We start from the raw sequence: 26,182 nt of genomic DNA on the forward strand, positions 1-26,182 counted from the left end.
CAGGTTTATGTGGGTTAGGATGGGTTAACATGGACCGATCTATTGGAAGCCGTGCCCATATCGCATCTGGCCCGGCCCATTTGAAGCTGCCTTGATGCGAGGGTTTTTTAAGGTCCCGCTTAAAGCGAGACAAGGGGATGCTTAGATTTATGTGGGTTAGGATGGACCAATGTGGATCGATCTGATATGAAAGCCGTGCCCACATAACATACAAGGGGTGCTGAATAGGCTAGACAAATGGACTTGGTATAGGGTTTTGGTTCGATGTTTTTTTCTCAAACTATTTGCCCCAACATGTAAAGAAAAGCGGATAGTCCGACTGAAGATGCTTTTACTTCTCGCTATCCCTACCATACCTCACACGGCTCATTCCTTCCCATGAATTTGTCTCGGCCTTAACTAAGCCAAATTTGCCATCATTCGGTGCATAGATTTCACATTTAACATGTGAAATTCATTTACTGTGTTGGTTTTTTGATCTTCTTTCTGAAGTCTGGTCAAAATATGTTTTGAACTCGCCAAAACATGGCAAGATTTCTTGAATCTTCAAACTTGGACAAATCTCATCTGAATCTCAAACACAAATGAAAATGGAAACTTGATGAAATATGGTTTAGTCGCCTCATCTTTGACATATTAAGCCCAAACTTTAAACCCTAGAGGAGCAAAAATCTGTCCCCGACCCAAAATCCCCCAAAACCCTTCTCCCTCTTGCCGCCGCCATGAAGCGGAAGCAGAGCGCCGCCGCCGCCGCCGCCGAAGTCGACGCCGACGAGCCCTCCCAGGCCCCGCTGCCCCTCGACGACTACTCGGGCGACGTCTGCGCCGCCCTCACCGCGCGCTACGGCCGCTCCGCCTCCGCGCAGCACCGCCACCTCCTCGCCACCGCCGCCGCCATCGGCTCCATCCTCACCGACGACGGGCGCCCCCTCACCGCCGAGTCCTACCTCCCCGCCGTCGTCTCCGCGCTCCGGGCCGCCGGCCCCTCTGACCCCGCCGCCGCCGCCGCCCTCGCGTCCCTCCTCGTCATCCTCATCCCCCACATCTCCTCCCTGCCGCCGGCCTCCGCCTCCGAGCCTGCCTCCTCGCTCGCCGCCTTCCTCGCCTCCCCTGACGCCTCCAAGCTCCCCACCGGCACGGTGCGCTCGGTGGTCAAGTCGCTCGGCCAGCTGGCCCTCCATCTCGACGCCGCAGCCGATTGGGGCGCTGTCGCTGCGCCTCTGGAGGCTCTCCTCGCTGCCTCTGTGGATCAGCGGGCCAAGGTGAGGAAGCCAGGATTGGAGTTCCTGTTGCTGATATAGAAATCACACTCATGTGCATGCCATTTCTCGCTTTGCTAGGTCCGAAGATGCGCGCAGGAGAGCGTGGAGAAGCTATTTTCTTACTTGGAGCGTTCCGGTTGTGCGAAGAAAGCTAGCAGTTCTGCAATCGACTTGTTTGAGAAACACATTTTGTCGGTGAGAAGTCTTGCCAAGTTGGATTCAGACGCTTCCGAGGCTAAGGAGACGGAGGCAGTTCATATGCTAGGCGCGGTGGCAGTTTTAATTCCATATCTATCTAAGAAGGCAAGGAAGACGGTTTTCTCGGGTGCTTATCGGCTATTGAGACCCCGTTTTAGCCCACTAACAAGGCATGTCCTCAGGCTTATGGAGACCTTGTTGGAGCATCTTAAGGCTGAGAATATTGAGTCGGAGTTGGAGAAGCTCATCTCCTTAGTGTTGGCTTACCTGCCTTACGATGAGAAGAAGCCTGATGATACCATCACCGCAGCATTACAGCTGATGAGAAATTGTTTAGGGAAACTGGTTGGTTGCCCAAAATTGTGGACAAAGGTTCTTCCGTCTGCATTCGAGGCAGCTTCAGGTTTGCATCTTCTTGCTTTTCATGCGTCAGGATTTGATGCAGTGAGCTTCTTATAAATATCCATATGGCTAGTTAAAAGAATCATGACTCTACAGTTGACATACCTAGGTGTTCGTTGAACAAGTAGTCCTCAACGATGTTTTGTCCAGTGTTATGTTTCATGGGTGCATTAGGGGGCAAACTTATCTCTTTGCTCAGTTATGAAAGTTAGCACTTGCCATCTTGTTTTTTGGGTTGCCTTTGAGAGCTCATCTGTTCAAAGTTTGCACGCAGTCCTTATGTAAGGTGTATGACCTGTGAGAACATATTTATGGGGATTTTTGTAAATCATGTTGATTAGCATCTTTGACCTTTTCAACACTTATGCATTGGTGATAGATGTATCTGGGTTTATCTTATGTCACATATGTATTGTAATACTTACCAACGTAACTTATTTGTCATGCTTCTCAACTTGGCAGGATATCTAATTCTGGACAGTAAATGTTCTGAAGATGTAGCGGAACTGTTAATACAGTGCATCTATTCTCATGTCGACCAAAGTATTTTTGTGACTAAGGAATCAGGGTGTGATGCTGAAGATTCGATCGATGGGGCTGCCATCAAATCAATCTGTTTGTCTATCAATAAAAAACTTAGAAAGTGTGCTTCTCCTCCTCAAAATGTGTTAAAAATTGTCTTGGCTATGTTTCTCAAACTCGGTACGTCTTCAGTTATTTCAACAAGAACATCTCTCCTGCCTTAATAATTGGATCATATAAGTAATCATTTGAGAGAATCTTTTAAATTCTAAGTAGTAGTTACCCTGACTCTATAAGGTTTGTTTTCTTTAACATGGTTTACCCCTACATAGAACAGCACATGCCTTTAATATTATCTCTTGCATATATATTGGATTTTTTTTGTCATTTTGAGTACAAATAAGCACACATGGTGCTACAATAGGTACATCAAACGCAATGCTAAAGTAGTTAGTATTTACTCCTGCAAGGCTGCAATTACCTAGCAAACTGTTCAGACATATGGAAGGTTGACAAAACTCTCCGAGCACCTTTTATCCTGCCATATTTTTTCATGCATTGTGTACCCTTTCCGCATAACTGTTCTTCCATTTTGTCATAATATAACTGTTATGTTGATATTACCCTGCTTTACACATCACCACTTTTGATTCATCAACTCTTTGGTATTTGTTAATTCGTATGCAGGGGAGAGTTCTTATGTCTTTATGAAAGATATCCTACTAACTTTGTCACGGCTTGGTTCGAAAATACACAAAGAACCACACCTGAAGAATGTAAGTCCATTTCTAGATTATTATCATGTCCAAAAAAGGGAGTATCTTAGTTTTGTATGTACATCACCTCTTGTGACCCTAAAATGTTATCGCATGTCTTCTCCTTTTTCTTGTTTTTCTGCAGATTTTATCTTTTTTCCCTAAACATGTAAATTTCACATGATAGGATAATACTGTGTTGATGTTATAAATTTGTTCCTGATTTTTTTATCACCATTCCCGGCACCAATTCGTCGTTGGTATCACAATTTCACTAAAGAGCGCTATCACTGGATATGTTCTCCTTGAGTTCCTTGTAGTGCAAAATGTAAATAACAGGATATAATGTTTTAGTGTATAGTCAATATTTAATCCACACATATTTTCACTTCACATTTTTAACCTTCCATTTAGCTTAGCTTTTCTATTGTCACATTCGCAGGTTGAGGAGTGCATTGGGGCAGCAATAGTTGCTATGGGGCCAGATAAAATTCATTCTCTACTTCCACTATCTTTTGAGGAGGCTTGGTTTACATGCTCAAATATGTGGATTGTACCCATTTTAAACAAGTATGTTTATGGGGCCTCACTACAACACTTTTTAGAGTACATTGTACCACTAGCAAAATCTTTACGAGAGGCTTCAAGCAGGGGTAAAGACAATCAATTCAATAGGTGCTAAATTCATATGTTAGTATGTTATACAACTTCATGATTTTTTCTTTTATTCTTTCAGCCAAAAAAGCACGGAAATGTAAGGAATTGCAAGGTTGGAGTGATCAATTGTGGAATTTGCTTCCTGCCTTCTGCCGCTATCCGTCTGATGTATATCAGAATTTTGGTTCCTTGTCCAAACTGCTGCTAGAGATGCTGAAGTCTGATCGGTGTCTCTACAAACCCGCTAGTAAAGGCCTGCAGGTTTAGTTCTATACACTGCGATTTTCTTATATTTAATCTTATAGACTCGTATACTACAAAACTGCTTCATTTCTTCTCTCAAACAATTTATCTATTGTTCGCCAGCAACTTATAGATGGAACTAGAAGATTAAGCAACAGTGATGAAGACGTAGAAGTCCCTGCAGAAGTTTCAGCCTTGTTCTCCTCAAAGACTAGTAACTTAAGCTGTGTAAGCTTACAACGGTGCTCTAAAAAAGATGCTCATAAAAGCATGAAAGTCTTGGCATCACATTCTGTGGATCTTCTTTGCACTTTTGCAGATGATTTCCTTGAATCATCAGAAAAGCGTGCTCATTTAAAGGTGCATCACTTACTCAGTTGTTTATTTTACCAGATGATTCTCTTGATAATTTTTTTATTTCTCCAAACTACTTGACTCAGTTGCATACGCACATTTTGAAACAGCATCTCATGCTTGTGGACAAACATTTATGATTCGATTAATCCGTGCATGTTAGATGCATGGATCATGGATGCCTGTTAAAGGTGTTAGATTTAGGAAACATTTTGTCATTGAAAAGAGAGGCCATTAGAGGCATGTATGCTCGTTCAGTTTGAAATTTGAAACCATAGGCTGAGCTTTAAGTTTCATGCAGATGCAAGACTAAGTGCATTGTGAATGGGGGAGAAAAGAGGACCTTTTGGGGTCCTGTTTGCCTATCCTTACGGATCCTTAATTAAGTGGCCGCATGACTATGTATTAACTAAACAGTCGCATGACTATGAAGTGTGAATTGCTTTACAACATGTAATGTAAAACTCATGCATGGAGTTTTGTTTCTGCTTAAATGAATAGTTTTCTTGTACTTAATGGTTGTTCTATTTTTTTTCCTGTGTATGCCGTGCACATGATTTAAACCTTGTTGTTGAAAGACTAAGTGCAGACTTGTGTAAGGTGGTTCTCACACATGTTAGTCTCAAATCTCTGTGTAGGACAACAGTATGCCTCCAGCTCTCCTACCCTGAAAGTTTTTGCCGCACTATGCATTTTTGGCAAGATCTGTAGCTACTTGTAAGCGTATACCTTTGTTTGAAAACAAGCATTTACGGGCCACTGCTTTTCTTCAGCGTGGTTGAACAATTCCTGTGTTACTTCGCAATGGTTATCAACACTCCTTTTCAGACCATACATTCTGTGATATTTATCGGGCTATCTTTGTCATTTTACAGGATGCGCTGAGATCCCTGGCTCAAATTTCTGGCAGCGCAAACATCTGTAACCTTTTTCTTTCACTACTTAAAAAATGTGGTTTGGAAGATACTCCATCGACACCAGAGAATCTAGAATGTGAAGCAAATGAGGTAGATGGAAAAGGCGAAGAGAATACTGATTCAACAGTGGAGATAAATAATAAGAGGTTTGCTATTTATCCTTAGTTCCTTACCCATCTATAAGGTCTGATCTTTTTAGTCTAGGTTAAGCATTCTGTAGAAAAAACACAAAGTAAGTGAAAACCAAAATATCAGCTTCTCAGCAGTGTCAGAACTTTCTACCATGTAAATAGGTACCTACAAGCCATAATTTTATAAGGAAATCAATGTTGTTAATCTGTAACCTACCAGGGCGATCCTCCCATCCAGTTAAAAAATATTATGACGCCGTTCTCCAAAAAAAGAAAAAACTCATGGAACAATCATGACATCGAAACTAGGATTTTTTTTGGGTGTTTTACCACATAGTATATAGGAAGTTTCTTATGTGATTATATGCATCATCATGTATTCATGTGCGGTTACTATGTGGTAGCCAACACATAAATGCATCCCATCCGGAAGCTTGCTGTGCATGATATATGATTATGATTTTGCTTGTGCAGGTCACTTCTGATGGAACTCATTTCAACACTAGCTGAAGCTGCTGATGAGGATGTTCTTGATTTGTTTTTTGGATTCATCAAATCTTCTTTACTGGTATCCTTGCTAATCTCTGCTCTTATTATGCCCCAATGTCCAACTGTTAGTAGGGAGTTCATTGTTCATATTACCAATCTTTTCTCCTCAGGATAGCAGCAAGTCATGTGAGAGCAAAGCTCTCTTCGCATTAAGCACAATTTTGAAGGTCAGCATGAGTTCATCATATGCAACTTTCAGATTTGAGATGTATTTGTTCGCCTTTAACCCCTTCCTTTACTTTCAGGAACACCATGAATATTCGTTAGCCCAGTTGGATGAAATAATGATGCTTCTTCATGGAATAAAGCCAGATTCTAACAATGCAGTTTTAGAAGGTCAATTAGTATGCTACAAGTATCTGTTGGTTCACATGATTAAGGTATGGCTGTTGCACTTATAAAAAATGCAACTACAAATCTTTGAGCAGTGAGCACCATAAGAGCACAAATACTTGTTAATTAGAGGTGCACCCTTCCTCTATTAATGTTCCATTGCACATAATAACACAACGTCTTAGTTTTGCAAAGTGGATATTATTGACCTTGGTTCACAGCGGGACAAATTGTCTAGGATAAAAGGCCGAAACACTGAGAATAAGGCAAATATAGCGGCAGGGTTCATCCCTGACGTATAAGAGAGGCTCTGAGACCAACCTTTTGTAATCTACAAGGCTTCCTTGTCCATCTTCGCCACGTTCACCTATCCTGCTGCCACTACTACTAGTTGTATCTTCTGTAATACTAGTCATACCCAAGTAGCTAGCAGGCTAACTCATCCAATGGCCATAACATTGGATGCACCTTCTACCAAGAGAGCATCAAACATTGGCATGATGTTCTTTGACTGCAGTACTGCATGCATGTTTTCTTGTGTTACTTTAGTCTAGTTCTATGCTTCATCCATCCTGCTTGCTGAATCATGTGCCATGGTTTTTACTTAACTTCTACCATTCTGAAGGTTAATGAAGAGAGCACAAGCAAGAAGGCATTCTTGATTCTAAATGAGTTGATACTTGCATTGAAGGTGTGTTAACCTACCCTCATATTTTGATCAATTATCAGTTGTGTATTAGGTTGCTAACATCATGTCATACATATGACATCATCATTTTATACAAGGATAAATTTATACCGACTAAAAGCAAGGCCATGAAAAAGCTCACGTGATAAGATTCTTTCTTCATCTTCTGCCATTGACTGCTTTGGTTCATTCCCACTGTTTTCTTTTAAATGCAGTCTAAGAAGGAAAGTAGAAGACTAGCATACGATGTACTCCTGGCTATTAGTACTAGCTTGAGGAATTCTGAATTGAATAACGGAGATTCAGATCTTCAACGGCTATTCACAATGGTTAGCTAACGAACTTCTTCTCTGCTCTTGAGATATTTTTCCTATGTTTCTTTGATGCACAGAAGTATGGTGCCACCATGTTTGAGGAGACAATTATTTCTTGTTTCCTGTTCCTAACCACTGTAGCTTAAATGTTTGTTTCGCCTTTCATGAAAGAAATCTAGCAACCTGTTCTCTCCATTTATACCAATAATGATAGTATTATGAATTACTGCACCCATTAAGTCCTTCCATAGATTATAAATTTACTGATGCTTTGTGCATGAAGTCTATGCAAGAACAATTCTTGTGGAAAATGTTAAACTAAGTTGTAGTTTTGCAGCATTGATACCTGAAAGCATACAGTCTATAAGATATCTAGTCTGTTTTTGAGCAGAGCAATCTTGTTGCTCTGAGAACATCGCGATGATGTTGGACCATTGCCGTGATGTTTTGTAAATGGTTAACCTGCATACCCAAGTAGAGATCTATCATACCTATATGGTTTCTTAGATTCAGTAGTTATTTTATGAAAGTCTGCTTTATGTAAAGTTGTAAGTAAGCAATATAGTTCCACATGGCAGGAGCATTAGTCTGTTCTCATATGCAGGATTTCCATTGTTGAAACATTGAAAAACATCAATTTCGTTAACTTTCAGGTGATGGGATATCTTTCTAGTCCGTCTCCTCACATAGTGAGCGGAGCAATAGCTGCATTATCATTGCTTATATACACTGACGCTGACTTCTGCGTGGAAGTTCCAAATTTGATACCATCAGTCCTAGTTCTGCTGCAAAATAAAGCTATTGAAGTAATTAAGGTGGGTTCTGTGTCTTCTGTCTTCCCTGTTGGTTGTTTTCAGTTTTCTTGTCATCTAAGAGTCTGATTTGTTTTATTATATAAAAATCTAGGCATCTCTGGGGTTTGTTAAGGTGTTGGTAACATCTTTGCAATCAGAAAAACTGTTGGGTTTGCAAGCAGATATCATGACTGGCATATTACCAATGTCATCTGTTACAAAGCACCATTTCAAAGGGAAGGTTAGTTGGTGCAATTGTTCCATGGTTCACATTCCATCCATTTGTATGTTCTGTATGGTGCGCTTAACAAGATGTGTTTTGATATTTTTATGCAGGTTATACTAATAGTGGAAATATTGATCAGAAAATGTGGATTTGATGCTATTGACTTAGTTACACCTGAAAAGTACAAGGAGTTTGTTAGAAGTGTTGAAGAGGTGAGATTCCCTTAACTAGTTTTTTTTCTTAATTTTGCTTTAGAAGAGTGATCTATACGTTTTCTAAATTTACCACTAAGCCTGTAATGGTTTTGGCCAAGCTACATTCAGCCTGTGATTGATCCATATCCACCAATTTTGGGTTAATTTATCAAATGTAAATGTTTAGTGAGAATTAATTCCCTCATAATCTTCATAAGTTCATCATATAACTCACACTAGTTATTCAGTACAAAGATGCCGAGCTCTTGTTTGAATTGTTACTTTTTCCCCCTTGATAAAAACGTTAATTTTGCAGGGCCGCAAGGGGAATAATAATAATCCAGCAGATGGTGCACAGTCCGAGGCAAAAGATCCCGAGCATCATGCTCCAAAGAGGTAAAGCCACCTCCAGCCCCTCCTTTCTCGTTTTCACAACCCGTTGCTTACACCATTTGGCGTGTGTGTACAGAGGAAAATGGGCCGATTCTAATGCGGAGCCTTTGCAAGACGAAGTGTCAACCGGAAAGAAGGAATTCTTCGTCAAAGGGGCAGGGAAGCCTCACTTCCGGGGCGGTAGAGGTAGAGGCAGAGGCAGAGGCCAGCAGCACGGCAGAGCATCAGGCGACAGAGGTAGTTTCAGATCCAGATCCGAAGCGCAATCAGGAGACGGCCAGAGCAGCAGAGGCGGCAGGCCACGGGGTCGCGGCGGGTTCAACAGGACGCGAGGCCGCGGCGGTGGGATGGGGCCGTCCGGCCACTCCCCTAGATTCAAGAAGCCCAGAACCGCGGCGGCATCGTGAGAGATGAGATGAAGCCGCTCGCCATCGTCCTGAAGGCCATGGATTCTTTGCCTCCGGTGCTAAAAGAGTTTCTCGGACCTGCCAGACACCCCATGGGGCAGTGTTCGGGCCAAGCTCCATGGGGGCCGAGGTTTCTGAGCCCCGTTTCCAAGACCCGTGCAAAGTTAGGCAGAGTAGATTGACAGCGCCGCTTCGTGCGGTGAAATTTTTTGCCTGGTCTAAACTTGTGTAACGAGCTGTAGGATTTGAACGCCAAACACTATTGCTTGCTTCCTCGTGTTTTTTTTTTTTTTTGCGTTGGAAAGGGGATGCTCCAGCTGCTTATGCTTGGAAGAATCGCTGAGATATTTTGGGGCTGGTTGTTTTGTTCATTGGCTCGCCTTCCGAAGAAATCCGCGTTTGCTCTTCAGTTTCATAAAAATCCGAGGGTGCATTGGTCGGTTTTTTGGCGTCACCACCGTGACAGTGCTTTCCATCCTAGAAGGGGAGATCGGGAAGGAAATATCGGATACGGATGACGCACCGCCGCGCAGGGAGGCCGAGGGCTCGCTTCAAGTGCCCGCGCGGGCTCCCGGCCCATGAACCTACCTCGCGCCCGGCCCTTCTCCTCTCCCCCCTCTCTCTATCTCTCTCGTCTCCGAGCCAGATTCCGGCGACCCTAGCAGCAGCGTCTCCGTGTCCGGCGGGCGGCCATGGCGGTGGCGGCGCCGGGGCAGCTGAACCTCGACGAGTTCCCCTCCTGGGGCTCCCGCGGCGTCGACTGCTTCGAGAAGCTCGAGCAGATCGGCGAGGGCACCTACGGGTCCGTACCTCCTACCCTACTCCCCCCTCCCCTCTCGCTACCAATTCGCTCGTCGCCGGATCTGGAGCCTGACCCCCCTCTCTCTCTCTCTCCGTCGCCGCCGCCAGGCAGGTGTACATGGCCAAGGAGACGGAGACCAACGAGATCGTCGCGCTCAAGAAGATCCGCATGGACAACGAGCGCGAGGGCGTAAGATTTCTCTTCCCCTCCTCTTTCTTCTCCCCTCCGATGGTGGTGCCAGCTCCGGCGCGTGTATTTGTGCCTGACGCTTTTGGTTCCGTTGCAGTTCCCCATCACGGCGATACGCGAGATCAAGATCCTCAAGAAGCTGCACCACCAGAACGTCATCCAGCTCAAGGAGATCGTCACCTCCCCAGGTGCTTACACTGAATTAACCCGAAACTCCCTCAATTGGACTAGATGTGTGGTCTATTCTCTCAACTGACGGAGGAATTCGCGAATTCGCAGGCCCGGATCGGGACGAGCAAGGGAAGCCAAGTACGGCTCGATTACACCATTCTTTGCAATTCTAGCGCCCTTGGGTTTGCTTTGCTTTGCTTGGGGGTGGGTGTTGCTTATGCTTCTAGCTGTAAGGTCGTGACGCCTGTCTGACACCTTGTCGTGTTGTTGTTGCACAAAATAGTCGATGGTAACAAGTACAAGGGGAGCATCTACATGGTCTTCGAGTACATGGACCACGACCTCACCGGGCTCGCCGACAGGCCCGGGATGCGCTTCACCGTGCCGCAGATCAAGGTAGACCCACTGCCCTGTTCACCCGACTTCTGCGATTTCCCTTTGTTTGATGCCAATGAGATTTTAATATTTTGTTTGTGGATTGATCTCGTCTCTGGTGTGTCGTGGTCTTGAATTGGTCCAGTGCTACATGAAGCAGCTGCTCACGGGCCTGCACTACTGCCACGTCAATCAGGTGCTGCATCGAGATATCAAAGGTATCATATATATTTGAGAGAATTCCTTATTTAACACTGTCTTAAATTTTAGTTCCCTATTTGACACTGTAAAAAAATTCCTTCCCTATCTAACATCGAGTCTAAAATTTATACCCTTTATGACACTTTCATCCATTTTTTCATCTAACGCTGTTAAATTGCACATAAAAAGACACTTACGCCCCTCATGTGGTATGTGACCAAAATTTTAGTAATATTGAAGAAAAAAAAGACATGACCAGCTCGCCTGACCCTGCAGCCGTTCCCGCGGCTACGTAGCTGACTAGCATGCAACACCAGTTCCCATAACACACGCACACAAAGGGACATACCAACCAGGCTCTGGTAAAAGTAAAGACCATATATTCAGAAGCATCAAAAACTGTAACTGATGCCAATACATATTGCTTTCTCGACTCAGTAAAACGACGCCTATATTCTATATCCATTTCTGTTCCTCGATGCAAGATAGGTAGTAGTATCAAGCAGATGAAAAGACAGACTTTGGTGTAACAAATTAAGTGTGTGTAGAATTATCTTCTGAAGATATTCAGACTGTTGGCGCCGCCCAGCATTATGTTCATGTTTGAAGCCCTTGCTGTTCCTTGGATAGGAGATGGATTCTCCTCCGACGAACGGTAATGGCGCGTTGCTGCCACCGTGCCGTGCCATGGCCCCGTTGGCCGCCGTGTAGACCAACCAGCCGGTATAGGGCACAACGTAGGTGACCCTGCTGGCCCCCGTGCGCCGTCCCGGCTGCCAAACCCGCAGCTCCCAGCCGTCGCGTGCCTGCCGTGCCACAGCTCCTACTCACGCCGCAGCGACTTGTGGACCATCGGGGGATGTATTCGGGGAGCTTAGCGACTTGTCAATATTACTGGAGGGGCAAAGGTGTCTTTTTACGTGCAATTTAACAGTGTTATACACAAAAATGGACGGAAGTGTTATAAAGGGCATAAAATTTAGACTTAGTGTTAGACAGGAAAGAAAAAATTTCTTGGTGTCAAATAGGGAAATGAAATTTAAAATAGTGTTAAATAAGGAATTCTTTCTATATATTTTGACATCACAACCGGAGTTTTTCGTAAAGTTTGCGAGGTACCTTGTTGGCTGTTGCTGAGATAATATGTTGATGCTTCCTTGCAGGTTCGAACCTTTTGATAGACAATGAGGGTAACCTCAAGCTTGCTGATTTTGGGCTTGCGAGGTCATTCTCCAGTGACCACAATGGCAACCTGACTAACCGTGTCATCACATTATGGTATAGGTATGGCACTAGAACTTCTGCCCACATAGTCGTCGTCACGATTGCATTCGTTTATGCATGCGTCGTTTGGTGCCTTTTATTTTACTACTCATTGTTTTTGTTGGATTTTTTGTGCAGACCTCCAGAATTGCTTCTTGGAAGCACAAGGTATGGTCCAGCTGTTGACATGTGGTCTGTGGGCTGTATTTTTGCCGAGCTTCTTAATGGAAAGCCAATCCTGCCAGGAAAGAATGAGGTATACTTTTATGAGTTATGAGGCTTTCAGCCATCAAGTGTATAATCTAAGCATTTGATGTGATTTAAGCCCCCTTTTTACACTTGAGTTATAGCTATAGCCGTTTGTAATTTTAATCTTATATATATGGCATTACTGCAGCCGGAGCAGCTGACCAAAATTTTCGAGCTTTGTGGCACCCCTGACGAGTTAATCTGGCCTGGTGTCACTAAGATGCCATGGTACAACAACTTCAAGCCTCCCCGAGTATTGAAGAGAAAAGTTAAAGATGCCTTTAAACAGTGGGTGCTATGCTTGGCATTGTTATGTTGTGTAGCTTTGTATTATGTCGCTGGTGCTCACATTTTTATGCGTTGCAGTTTTGACCGGCATGCTCTGGACCTGTTGGAGAGGATGTTAACTTTAGATCCATCTCAGGTATAAAATGACAAATTTGGCAAGTTTGGCAATCAGATGCTTATTTCCTTTTCTTTCTTTGGGCCTGTGTATGATAAAAGTTTATCAAATTTGGCAAGTTTTGCAATCAAATGCTTAATTCCTTTTCTTTCTTTTGGCCTGTGTATGATAAAAGTTTATCATTCTTTGCTTTTCACTCAACAAATTCACTCTTAAATTGTTTAGAGGATACCAGCGAAGGAGGCACTTGATGCAGAGTATTTCTGGACTGATCCCTTGCCATGTGATCCGAAAAGGTACGTTCTGATCACTGTTTTTATTATACTGCCAAGTAATTTCCTTTCTAATAACTTCGTGAACTTCGTGAGCTAAGTTATGTCATGACCATTAAATGTCTGATGATACAGTTTGCCGTCATATGAAGCATCACACGAATTCCAGACTAAGAAAAAACGTCAGCAGCAGAGGCAAGCAGAGGAAGCTGCAAAGCGCCAAAAAATAAATCATCCTCCCCCACATTCTCGCTTGCCTCCGATCCAGCATCCAGGCCAATCGCACCAGATCAGGCCTGGCCATGCGCCACCTGTGGCAGGTGGCCCGAGCCACTATGCAAAACCTCGAGGACCTGGAGGGCCTAACAGGTACCCGCAAGGTGGAAACCAAGGCGCAGGCTATAATAACCCGAACCGCGGAGGGCAGGGCAGCGGCTACGGGAGCGCCCCGTATCCTCAGCAAGGCAGAGGACCTCCTCCGTTCCCTGCAGCAAGTGGTCCACGTGGTAGTGCTGGCAGTGGATATGGAGTCGGCGGGCCAAATTACCCACCAGGTGGTCCGCCATATGGCACGTCTGGTCCAGGTCGAGGAGGCCCGAACTATCCTCAAGGCGGTTCTCGCAATCAGCAGCAGTATGGTAGCTGGCAATAATATTTGTCATATCATGTCGCGATGACACGCCCCTCCAGTTGGAGTATTTTTTATTTGTAGAATGTTTGCTGTTCAAATTCTGCTTTATGTGATTGTTGCGCAACAGCTCTTAAGGTACGTCCTTTATGATTCAAGCTGTATTTTATCAATGTATAAACTGAGATTGTAGCAGAACAGGCTATTGAAGTGTGTCGTTTATGATTCAATTTGTATGTTATGAATACACGAAATGTATAATCACCTTATGATTCATGCTGTATGTTATGAATGTATGACCATTAATGAAATGTTCTTGTAGGATGCAAGTCTGAAAAGAAAAGTTTGCTATCAAGTACTCTTCTCTGTTAGTACTCTTGCTCAATGTATCTGCAACGTGCATATAAATACTTGCTTCTTTGGAGCTTAATCACAAGAATCATATAAACACTTTGCTTCTTAGGATCAACGACAAAGACAAGTGAGGCGGACGAGTCGACGACTGAAACAAAAAAACTGTAATTGTTGAAAAGATTGCTTCTAATAAGTTCTAGCATGTTAGCCAAAATCTTGTTACATGAGAAACACTAGTAACAGGGTCAAATTTATGGGAAAATGGCTTCAACAAATGCCTCTGCATCAAAAGGTTGGAGATCTTCCACCCCTTCGCCGACACCAACAAACTTGACTGGAATTCCAAGTTCGTCTACGACACTCACCTGAGACAGGATTCAGGTCAGCAAATTTAGTTGCTGTTTATTTAAGATCCAGGACTGGAATTTGTAACTATTATAAGAAAGGACTGGAAATCGTGCCCGTACCACGCAGCCACCACGAGCAGTCCCGTCTAACTTTGTCAGGATGAATCCTGTGATTCCAACAACCTGGTATGAAGCCAAGAAAGTCCCTTAGTATCATATCCAATAGAAACATAGCCGATGAATCAAGTAAGTAACAGCAGAGTGGCAATTACATCGTTGAACTCCTTCGCTTGCTGTAGCATATTTAATCCAGTTGTGCCATCCAGAACCAGCAAGATCTCCTGAAGAGAACAATAAAAGTTATGGCACACGACTGAACAAGCAAAACACAAAATATTGATGAGATCTGTTTGTGCACTACTGAACTTGCTAGGTAGTTACTATGCAAAAAATGTTGAACTAATAATATGTCATAAAGTTAAAATACTTTTTTAATATAAATACAACGTACATTAGGAGCACCAGGCAGGGCTTTAGCTATGACTTTCTTGCAAGAAACCAACTCTTCCATCAGACCGTAATTTGTATGAAGTCCTGTAAGATTATTGCTACAGAACAATTAATTTCCCAGACAAGCAAAGAAGTAAATATATTATGCTCCAATCTGTAACAACAACCGTACGTCCTGACGTATCACACAGCACAACATCAAATCCTTCACGCTTCCCACGTTTTACTGCCTGTGAAAGAACTACCAAGCGAGTCAAATTAGACGAAACATAAGAGTTGGGCTCATTATGACAAAATAATACTTATTCAATCACGCTTGCCAGACCAGAAGTTCACACCTGATGGAGCCTGTGCCTTCTTATCGTTGTCGATAACAATCTCTGAGCCAGTCCTCTCAGCCCAAATTTCTAGCTGGTCACGAGCTGCTGCTCGGAAGGTATCACCTGCTGCCATCAATACCTATATTATCGTTGAAAGCAAGAACATAAGCTCTCTAATTTTACAACAATGTGCTAAAGCAGGGGATGTGAAGTAAATGGCCTCACCTTGGCTCCTTCATTCTTAAATCTGTAGGCAAGTTTTCCTGCAAATATTGTAGATAACAGGCTAGATAAATTAGCCACTTCATAGCATCAGTTGGACAAATAAGAAAAGATAAAAAATAGTGTGCTATAGCACATCTGTTTAGCTCCATGGTGACCACATAAACCAGAAAAGCTATACCCAACCCTACCTCACATTCTAACTTTCTGCAGTTGAAAGGCATAAACAGTTTTTCCCTGAGTTGTTTGAATTAGACCTCTTGTATAGCACATCCTACATTGGCATTATAAATTTACTGCAAGAAAATAATAAAATCTTCTTCCATTTAGCAGTTCTCTTTTGATTATAACTATTTAGCTCATTGTCGGAACTAACACTGCGGAATCAAGCAGAGGAATGCAGAGGTTATGTGAGTGAATTCATACAAGCAGGATAAGCAATTCTTCATGGCACTCGAACCATTCGAGGGGCAACAATTTATTTACACTGCAGCTCCAAAGTGCTAAATCACTAGAACCTATATCATTCCTTCCTGCTGCAAACAAAGTCTACACTAAATGCAAGCGAGAACCAAGAATACAGCAAAGCATGCCGAGAAGTACCTAGCGATGTCGTTTTGCCGCCTCCGTTCACGCCCACAATCATGATAACCGCCGGCTTCCTGCCAAAACGACCAAGCACACTCAGACCTCCCAAAATTCAGACACCACTCAACAATGGCAACTAGTGGCCACTGGCTTCAGTCAGTCCAGCAGAGGGCAGGCAGAACCTGAAGCCGAGCTGCAGCTCAGTCTTGCTGCCCTTGGTCGTGAGCAGCTCGAGGATGCATCTTTTCAGCGACGCCTGTGCCACAATGAACAACAGATTAGACCACGAAACCAATCTCGTTGTGCTCCACTGTAACTGACTGAGACTGAGACTGAGATCGATCACCTTTATCTCGGTCCCGGACTTGAGCTTGCCGTCGCGGATCTGGTCGCGGAGGGTGTCGACGATCCGGAACGAGATCTTGGGCCCGAAGTCCGACACCAGAAGCGCCTGCGCGCCAAGAAACATCGGTCAGAGGGAGAAATGGAGCAGCAGCGGTACCGCCGAAGAGTCGGTGTTCAGGGAGGACCTCCTCGAGGTCGTCGAGGACGCGGTCGGTGTCGGCGAGGTTCCAGTAGGTGAGGAGCTCGTCGACGACGGAGAGGGTCTCGCGGGTCTTGGAGAAGCCGGAGAAGAGCTTGTCGACGTCGCTCTTGGCCTTCTCCTTGATGAGGCGGCCGAGGCGGGTGAAGAAGCCGGCCTGCCCGGCGGTGGCCGCGCAGCGGAGACGGCCGGAGGGGGCGCGCAGGGAGGCGGAGGCGGCGGTGTACGGCGGCGAGAGGAAGGGGAGGACGCGGGAGGGTGCCGACGCCATTCTTGGGCGCTGGCTGGCTGCGGATACCGGCGAAGCGATGGGTGGTGGGAGAGGATAGAGCTGAGCTGGCCCGCGCAAAACTGGCGTCCCTTTTCCGCCGCAAAATGGCTCCTTTTTGGATTATGGAAAGTCGTGGGGTCAAACTAGGAATTGCATCTATTTTTCTTTCAACGGAGTCAAAATACTTGCCTCGTCGATAATTAAGCAGGAGAAAATTGACCAGTTAGTTAGCGGAAAATCGGGCGAAAACCAAGAATTGCAACTAAGGGCATGTACAATGGTGCTATCTTAGGAGTGCCACGTAGGATTAATGATGAGGTGGAGGAGAGAGAACTCGTAAGAAAAGGCTTGTCTTCTCTTATTTAAGATAAAACAAGAGATGATCTCTTAGCACAATTTGTCTCACCATGTTTTAAGGAATTGCTAATTATTGAAGATAAGGCTAAGATATAACCCATTGTAGACATACTTTTTTGTCATCTCTAAATTGCATGCAAGACTTAAGATAAGATTGTCTTATCAACCATTGTACATGCCCTAATGATTTAGGTGTGTTTGATATTTTTAGTCAGACTTACAAATATTCAGGTTTTGATGAAGCGGCAATGTTGCATCTGAGGGTGATGTGGGCTGATGGAGCTATTGTGTTCGACAGAAGTCTCATGGCTCCAATTCCGTCTTGATGGACCTTGGGAGCTTTTGTCCTCGTTGTTTTACACGGGCGACATATTGGTTATTTGTGTTGTTTGTGGCTCTAAATGTTCATCATCAATGACAAAATCAACTTCTTCCATGGTCCCTTCTTTGGAGACTTTATGAGCAAGGTTGTTGGATTGATGTGGCCATACTAACATGACTAGCTGCCTAGACCGGGAGATTCCTACCAATATGTTTGGCGTGATTGTCAATCTTTGCCGCATGCCACGGTTCACTATTACGGCAATTCAAAGATGTTTGATCCTCTATAACTATTTGTATGTACTTTGGTAGTTGGATTTCTCAATGGTCCATACATCGGTGAGAGGTACTGTGGCACAATAACGACAAGTTCAATGATGGCTTCGACAATGATTTTGAAGCTTATAGTCGTATTTATAATCTCTTCTTTTGTTTAACATAATCATGTATCCGTGGGTTCGGTTCCCACATTATTTATTTTTATCCGATGCATTGTTGACACATTAGGATCTTGCAAAAAAAAAACAGGGTTGATTAAAAATTAATCTTAGATTGTCATGGACTAAAATGGTAATTGAGATGAATAAGAGTAAATCCATTATAGACCCCACCTACCCTTGTACAAATCCTTATTTGCAAGCCAAAGTCGTGTGGTGGTTTGGGGCTGCTGAACCTTGATAAAATTTTGACTTCCTTTCTTCTTAGATGGTTTTGTTCAAATGGAAGGACCCTGTTAAGCCTTGGATCAGTTTGGGACCCCCTACGATGCCAATGATCATGAGTTCATGACCTCTTTCACGGAGGCCACAAAGGTTACTATTGGGGATGGTAACAAAGGCCACCTTTTGGGATTCTCCATGGCTTGATGGGTTCGACCGAGAGACATGACGCCAAAACTAGAAATTAAAGAGCAACTAATTGATGAACGCTCATTCGGACCCTAAGGATTACTTGGGGTGGGCTGCGAGCGCGCCACATGGTGCGCTCTTAGCCGCCACCATGTGTCGCGCTATGGGTGTTTTCTTTGGATTTTGTTATTTTAATTTTTTCACACGCGTTTTCGGCTTTTTAGATGATTTTTTCTGGTTTTTTTGGCTTTTCGCTTTTAACCGATCTTACTTATTTTTCCACCAATCTTTCTAAGTTTTCCACCGGTCTTTTTTAGTTTTTTTTTCAAAAAGTGTGAAAAAGCATGTTTTTTTGCTTTCGCGAGTCTCGAAACGAAAAAAGCGTTTCTTTTCCTTCTGTGAGAGGCCCGGTTTTGCTTAAAGAAACATGTGTTTTCTCTTTTATTTCCCTTCCATGAGAGACACAATTTTGCTTCCGCGAGAGGCATGGTCTCAGAAACGGAAAAAACATGTTTTTCTTTATTTTTCTTCCATGAGAGGCACGGATTTGCTTCGGCGAGAGGTACGGCCGTGCCTCTCGAAAACGGCTTTCGGAAAGGGAAAAAAGTGCTCCCGGTTCGTTTTTTGTCTATTTTTTAAAGTTCGTCAAAACCTATCGACATGTGATCTAGTTTTGAAGATCTCGACGCTAGGAATCCAACAATGAAAACGGTTCAAGATTTGGACGCATGATTTAAGAGATAAAACACTTTGAATAAACGGATTTACGTAAAAAAGAAAAAACTCCCAGACAGTGTGCCACTTGTCACAACCTGAAGAGGATGGAAGTGATATTTGAAAGGAGTGCTCATCAACTAGTGATTTCCTAAGAATTGCCTATTTGATGCTTATAGCACCGGTTATAGGCTTGTGCATAGAACACACACACCCTTTCATCCCACGTCGTAGGTAATGGGCTGGCCCATATAGGGGGTTGTGGTTTGGTTTTGTGGAAAGCTTCCACAAGCCAGTTTTGTGAAGCTTCTAGAAGCTTTTGATCGGTTTCCCCCTATGTTTTATGTTTAATTTCTTTTATTTTTAAATCAGTGATTTTTTCAAATGCATGATCTTTTTTCAAATCCATGATAGTTTTCCAAATTCATGAACTTTTACAATCCATGAACATTTTTAAATCAATGAACTTTTTTTATCAAATTTGTGAACTTTTTAAAAATTCATGAATATTTTCTGATTTTACACTTTTTTGTTCAAAAAAAAGGCTAACGAGCGACCGAGTAAGCAACCTGGGCGATCGAAAAAATACTAGTGAGTGACCGAGAGCAGGAGACCTGGCGACTGAGCAACTGAGGCACTATTGGGCCTCGAACCATTTAGCCCCGGGCGAGTGCTAGGATGAGATCGGGCGCCAAAGGTGCTGCGGAGGAGCTCTCTTACTATACCACGACAGAAAAAAGATTGCACGTTGTATAAGTATAAGGCCATGCATCACGATCTTTGGGTTATCCAAATTGACATCCGTCGTGGCATATATCTTGATCACATTCGTGAATTTGTCGCCCTGTGAGAAAAGCTTGGAGACACCCATCTCACTTGTCACTCATGGCATGTAGGACACAATTGCTTGGAAATGCACTAATGAAGGGAACTACTCTGACGTCCTAGGCTTATAAGATGCAGTTCACAGGCCTCACTACCACTACCATCGGCGCCATGATCCGAACCGTTTGGAAGATTTGGGCACCTCAATTGCAAAATAGGATTTGGATGGCCAGTCAGTTGCACCATAAAGGATGGCTAAATTGTGGCCTTTGCCCCCTTAGCAAGCAAGTTCTAGTTTGTGACACATCTCTCTACCATTGCCGATGCACGTTGAGAGTCCTGGGCTGAGGTACATAATTGGATAGGCCTGCACGGCATCTCACCTACTGAGTGGGGTAATGCGACATCGGTTAGAATGTGGTGGACTCGCATAATTAGCACAGTGGCCCCATCTAGAAGGTCTTGCTTCCTTGATGATGCTTATTATTTGGGAGATTCGAAAGGGGCGCAATGCATTTTTTTGGCAAGGCTATTGTCCCTATTGGAGTCATCGTTGCCAAGATCAAATAGGAAGGTTCGTTGTGGGCTCTCAGGTGAGCCAAACATTTGAAATGCAATGCCGCGAGAGTAATTCTTTTACTTTTCCCCGCTTGATATCAGAAGGCTGATAAAACAGGTGGAGTACCAATCCCCATGCACCTCCCATACATCGAAACACCCTCAAAACCAAATGATCCTTTTCTAACAACTCAATTCGTGGTTCACCATGTGAGCGAACTACAAGTGTTCACTAAGCTTAATTATCCATGACACAGTGATGTCCGAGAAAGTATCCAGATACACGGTGCCTTTTTGTCCATGGTGCATCCATCTTTAGCAATACCATCTAGAAGTTTTCAATAATTCTGAAAAATGATTAGCATATGGACACAATGTTTATTCGCTCTGCTGCAAAATATCAGAATTTAAATCACAATTGAAATTAATCTCTGCATGAATAGTAACTAATCTAAGTTGAGCTGTCCCATTAATGAACTATCTGCACCGAATATTTTTATTTTTATTTTGGGACTTATGTTTTAGATTTTGATTTGAGAACTTCTGGAATATAGCATACTTGTCATTTATGTAAACAACACAATGTGCAATGACTAAAATCAAAGCATCTTTTTTTTTTCGAAAAACAGATCATTTTCTATAGGAAGTCACATGATATTTTTATTATTTTTACAACAAACTATGAGCTAGAAATTTAAAAGACTATGCTTTAATACCCAAGGTGAATTCAAACTGTCTAGACTGAAGGTGATCTCAGAGCTGCATGAGAGGTTCATTTTTTTCTGTTTCCTTTTGAAGTATGACCTGCATGAGAGGTTTTTTTTAGGGAAAGTATGAGATAGCTTCTGTACGATAGATAGTACGAACTTGGCTTCATGATCTAAAACAACCCGCCAACCTAGATAACACAAAACACATAACTTATGTTCCTCTAGCAAAATAAAATAGTGTCACATTCAGATAGTCCACCACATGCATGCTCCAGCTTAGCAGATCTTGTTTCTATTCATCCACGTGGCACACTAGCTATAGTGGACAACCATCTAGTGATATGTGGCATAGTAGGTAGTGGGGGGAAATGTCTTTCTAAAAAAAAGGAAAACCCAAGGACCCTATACGAGACATAATTACACGACTCATCGTCTGCTGGCAAAACAAAACATCACCATAAAAGAAACAACTCATTACAAGCTCCAAATTGGTAAACATGTTTGTATTCATCCACGTAGCACGCCAACTAGTGGAAAACCAAATGCTGGCATGTCGCGTATCAAGTACTGGTGCAAAGCCTATTCCATGAAAAGCAAAACCTAGTGAACCTGCATGAGACAAAATACATGACTCACCGCCCGTTGTCAAAATAAAACATTGGCATAAAACAGACAACTTATTAAAAGCTCAACATGATAAATGTTATATTTATTCATGCCAACTAGTGGACAACCAAATGCTGACATGTGGCATAACAGGTGGAACAACCAAATGCGGACATGTGGCATACCAGGAAGTGGTGCAAAGCCTAAAAAAATAAGAGGACCCAACGACCCTACATGAGACCAAATAGATGGTTCACTGTCCACTAGCAAAATAAGACAATGCCATTCAGTAGACAACTCATTGCAAGCTCAAGCATGACAAATGTTGTTTGTATTCATCCATGTGGCACACCAACCAGTGGACAACCAAATGCTGACATGTGGCATAGCAGGTAGTGGAGCATTGCATGCTACACAATGAGGTGCTCCACCTTGAGACAACTAATGGAATCCGAGGCTTCGAAACTATAAATGTTGACCCCATGCCTTCTTGAGTTAGGCACTTGTAGTATAGGCTAGCAAAGCATCATCGTTGAAAACCACCCGGCCTTCACAATGCCAACCACTTCCGACAAGGAACTTCTGCAAGCACACGCCGAGCTTTGGAACCTCACTTTTAGCTACCTAAAATCCATGGCGCTCGAGTGTGCCATCAATCTAGGGGTTCCCACCGCCATCCACCGATGTGGCGGCACTGCCTCATTGCCAGACCTACTTGCCACCCTTCCCATACCTGAGAGCAAGAAGTCCTACCTCCCTCGCCTCATGAGGTTCCTCGTCGCCTCAGGTATCTTTACGGTTGATGTCCCCGCAATAGGGGAGTGCGCTAAGGTGGGTGCAACTAGTACCTACTGTCTCACACCGTTATCTTATCTCCTCGTGGATGGAGACGACACCGACGCCCACCAGCGCACAAGCCTCTCGCCGTTTGTGCTCTCGCAGACCAACAAGTACCATGTAACAGCGGCCATGCACTTCTCTGAGTGGTTCACGAGCGACGAAGGCTCAGCCTCGGCTGAGATGCCATACATGATGGCAAATGGCACAAATCCATGGGCAATCATGGCTCGTGATCCAAAGCTAAATCAGGTCTTCAACGCTGGCATGGCGGCTGATACCCAATTTGCAATGAACTTCATCATCAGCAATTGTGGCGAGGTGTTCGAGGGGGTTACCTCGATAGTTGACGTTGCCGGTGGGACGGGTACGGCGGCGAGGGCAATTGCCAAGGCCTTCCCAGACATTAAGTGCTTAGTTCTAGACCTCCCTAACGTTATCAATTCCATCTCATCCGACGGAACAGTGGAGTACATTGTAGGTGACATGATGAGTTCCATCCCAAGGACTGATGCGGTGTTCCTCAAGGTACGGCACTAAGTTTGTTTTGGGTGAACTTTCTTATGAATTGTTTAATTGACTTATGTTAGTGTTGGCTACAGTATGTGTTGCATGACTGGAACGATGAGGATTGTGTGAAAATCCTAACACAGTGCAAGAAGGCGATCCCCAAACCAGGGGGAAAAGTGATAATTGTGGATATGGTAGTCGGGTGTCCTTCCAAATCCATGTTCAAAGCCCAAGTCTTGTTCGATTTGCTGATGATGGTGATGACATCAGGCAAGGAGCGTGAAGAGCATGAGTGGGGCAAGATATTCATGGATGCAGGGTTCAACGACTACAAGACAAGGCCTGTTATGGGGTGTATGGCCGTCACCGAGCTGTATCCTTAGCTAGCCAAAGAATGGTTGATGTGGCACCCCAGATAGGGGTGAAGCCAGTATAAATGCTTAATGGGTTCACCTTCTCCATCAAACTATTGGGTCAACTCAAATAAAGATAGTGCTAAGTAGTGACTTAGTACTAGTAGAACGAAATCAATGGGTTCAGCATGATGGATCTTCCCTTGGCCACAGAGTTTAATTGTTGCTATGCACATTTGTCCCTTTTCATGGCTAGTTTCATTGATCATATACATTTATTAAGACTAAGAAGTAGTGCTTCTAGTTTGATTTTTTATTTAAAAAAAGCAATGAGACGTGTTCACAAATAGTAAAGGAAAATAGGGCTTGAAATTAAAAAAAAATACAAATTGAATTAAACTGATTATCAAATTGAATGATTGAAGAAGCAATGATACATGTGTATGTATTGTGTTAAAAAAAGAAGCAATGATACCTGACAGACATACTATGATGGCAATGTTCGCACTGGCGGTCCTCCAGGCACGTCACGTAGAATAAGTGTCCGTTTAGTTTAATTAAGGGAATTATAAGTGCGTATATGAAGCGATTCCAGGTTACGTGAGAACTGTTTAGAAAAAAAACACGTGACCAGGTCATGCGTGCTCATCGCACCACAGAGCAAAGTCCCCGCCCCTCCTTATGACTTGGCCCATGCCAACAAGGTCACCACCGTCCGCTTGTACTGATGGGAGGAATACCAAGATTTCCCAAAGGGTGCAACCCTCCTCAACGACTTGGCATCGTTCCCCACGAAGGCGACACATGACCTCACACAATGTGACGAGATGGTCCTTGTGCCTACAGACGACACGGTATGTGTGCCTACAGATTTAGGTTTGATGACGAGGCATTCAGCATCACACCGCCACCTCTCTGCTGCCCAAGCATCAATTAACTAACATCAACCTTATGTGAGTTGCAGGGAGATCCATGCATATATAGCACGGTTAGGGCCCAACAACAAAATACTTGAGATGTGGATGTGCAGCGACATCGACGATGCCAACCATCCACAATGGGATCGCTGCTACACTGTGATTGTCTCGAGCAACTAGCCTGGATCTCTTTGTCCTATAGTTGTATTTGCCAATGGTGTACTAGTGTTGCGTGAGTCCACAGGATATGATGGCTGCTATGATTTGTAAACACAACAAGGTTCCATGGATGTCCGACTAACATGGCTGGATTGATGTATCACGATCCCAACACAAACACATTCGGATGCGTGAAGGATGCTATCTCAGATTTTGATTTAATCCCCCTATATTTGAACGACAGTTCCAATCTAGTTGAATGGAAAGCTAGCTAGCATTTCCAATGTTTTGTTTCATCATCTTGTATGGAACATGTCAGATTATGAAAATTCAATGCACATCAACTTTCTCATCTCTGTGGAGACCTCTCCATATTTGCATGAACTGTCATAGAACTTACATTAAGACTAGACATGGAGAAGAGGGAAGACGAGAGTTGTGTCTCTCACGATGGCTCTTAACTTATAGGATCAAGACTCTTTTTCTTTATGTGATCTCCTTTTTTCTATATTCAAAGTTGTTCCTATGTGGTAAAAAAAAAAGCTGTATCTCTTACTGTACGTGCTACTTCAATTTTTTTACGTATGTTATGTCTTTATATACTAGATGAGTCCCCGCGCGTTGCTGCGGGACATATGGAATTTACCCCAAAGTCAAAGTCGGGTGCAACTGCAATAAAATTGGTAGGAACATGTGGATAATCTGAAGAACATGCTTCTATATTAGTCAAGGAAGCATGGGATACAGAAGAACTCAAACAACTACAAATGTATGAAATCTCACATGTGAAAAAACTGGAGTGGCAACTGTTATATTCAACAAATGACATGGAAAGAAACAATAATTAGGTTGCAGGTTCAACCCTTAAATCTAGAGAAGCAACTAAAGGATCATTTGACTACCTCAAGATAACTCAACAATTTCAACTTGTATGTTGAAGTGCACATTGTGTACACTTGTGAATTCTATTTCTTCTATAAGTAATTTTCGGTGAAACAATGTTGATTGAATAATGTAAGGAGTGAATACCTTATATTTCAACTTAAAAAATAAATAAGTTATCATCCATATCAGAAGAAAGATTGAATCTAAGAGAGAGAGAGAGAGAGAGAGAGAGAGAGAGAGAGAGAGAGAGAGAGAGAGAGAGCAGAAAGAAAGTTAAGTGCTCAAGTGAAACATCATTGGATATTCTGACTGGACATTGGTAAAAAAACTTGCAACATCATTAAAGATGATCACTCAAAACAATTTAAATAACATATGCCAATCATCTCAATTCTCACATGAAATTCTAATGCAGCACTGACACCTCATTTAAAACGTTGATCTCTCCAAAGGGTGATGCTTTGTTGTACAAAGTAATAAGAAAAGTTTAGTTAGGGATGAAAATTCCATACCATAGTAACAATCGTCTTAGAA

At 43.3% G+C, this 26,182-nt stretch overlaps 2 protein-coding genes and 1 pseudogene across 3 annotated transcripts; 2 read left to right on the plus strand and 1 right to left on the minus strand.

The window, feature by feature from the left end:
- The first annotated feature begins 660 nt into the window (after window positions 1–660).
- Window positions 661–14,203, plus strand: LOC123063501 (RRP12-like protein; annotated as a pseudogene). Its single transcript, XR_006430364.1, has 29 exons — window positions 661–1,262; window positions 1,341–1,863; window positions 2,325–2,564; window positions 3,072–3,160; window positions 3,582–3,792; window positions 3,876–4,057; window positions 4,163–4,399; window positions 5,269–5,456; window positions 5,916–6,009; window positions 6,101–6,157; window positions 6,236–6,370; window positions 6,949–7,014; window positions 7,227–7,340; window positions 7,979–8,140; window positions 8,232–8,360; window positions 8,456–8,557; window positions 8,856–8,935; window positions 9,009–9,130; window positions 9,824–9,919; window positions 10,249–10,330; window positions 10,428–10,518; window positions 10,785–10,897; window positions 11,022–11,094; window positions 12,241–12,361; window positions 12,479–12,596; window positions 12,738–12,877; window positions 12,956–13,013; window positions 13,218–13,288; window positions 13,400–14,203. The product of XR_006430364.1 is annotated as an RRP12-like protein (transcript).
- A 192-nt stretch (window positions 14,204–14,395) lies between these two features.
- On the minus strand, window positions 14,396–17,129 carry LOC123063500 (cell division protein FtsY homolog, chloroplastic). The gene is made up of 11 exons (XM_044487300.1): window positions 16,764–17,129; window positions 16,580–16,684; window positions 16,416–16,489; window positions 16,249–16,307; window positions 15,649–15,686; window positions 15,442–15,562; window positions 15,276–15,344; window positions 15,105–15,187; window positions 14,866–14,934; window positions 14,714–14,776; window positions 14,396–14,611 (listed from the first exon to the last, which is right to left on the minus strand). The coding sequence occupies exons 1-11, from the start codon at window positions 17,046–17,048 to the stop codon at window positions 14,498–14,500; spliced, it is 1,080 nt and encodes a 359-aa protein (XP_044343235.1). The 5' UTR covers window positions 17,049–17,129; the 3' UTR covers window positions 14,396–14,497.
- Window positions 17,130–22,488: 5,359 nt separating this feature from the next.
- On the plus strand, window positions 22,489–23,934 carry LOC123059461 (flavonoid O-methyltransferase-like protein Os11g0303600). Its single transcript, XM_044482030.1, has 2 exons — window positions 22,489–23,352; window positions 23,427–23,934. The coding sequence occupies exons 1-2, from the start codon at window positions 22,543–22,545 to the stop codon at window positions 23,715–23,717; spliced, it is 1,101 nt and encodes a 366-aa protein (XP_044337965.1). The 5' UTR covers window positions 22,489–22,542; the 3' UTR covers window positions 23,718–23,934.
- The last annotated feature ends 2,248 nt before the right edge of the window (window positions 23,935–26,182 follow it).

Source organism: Triticum aestivum, chromosome 3A (genome assembly GCF_018294505.1).
Source record: "Triticum aestivum cultivar Chinese Spring chromosome 3A, IWGSC CS RefSeq v2.1, whole genome shotgun sequence".
In the NCBI taxonomy this organism is placed as follows: Eukaryota; Viridiplantae; Streptophyta; class Magnoliopsida; order Poales; family Poaceae; genus Triticum; species Triticum aestivum.

What these genes read in the sequence shown, in the direction of transcription:
- LOC123063500 (XM_044487300.1), bottom strand. Translation starts at nt 17,048, where the DNA reads ATGGCGTCGGCACCCTCCCGCGTCCTCCCCTTCCTCTCGCCGCCGTAC. An exon ending in TCCTCGACGACCTCGAGGAG is followed by an intron (nt 16,685 to 16,763) that starts GTCCTCCCTGAA and finishes CTTGGCGCGCAG; the next exon opens with GCGCTTCTGGTGTCGGACTT. An exon ending in CCCTGCCTGGTGCTCCTAAT is followed by an intron (nt 14,935 to 15,104) that starts GTACGTTGTATT and finishes TGTTCTCTTCAG; the next exon opens with GAGATCTTGCTGGTTCTGGA.
- LOC123059461 (XM_044482030.1), top strand. Translation starts at nt 22,543, where the DNA reads ATGCCAACCACTTCCGACAAGGAACTTCTGCAAGCACACGCCGAGCTT. An exon ending in CTGATGCGGTGTTCCTCAAG is followed by an intron (nt 23,353 to 23,426) that starts GTACGGCACTAA and finishes TGTTGGCTACAG; the next exon opens with TATGTGTTGCATGACTGGAA.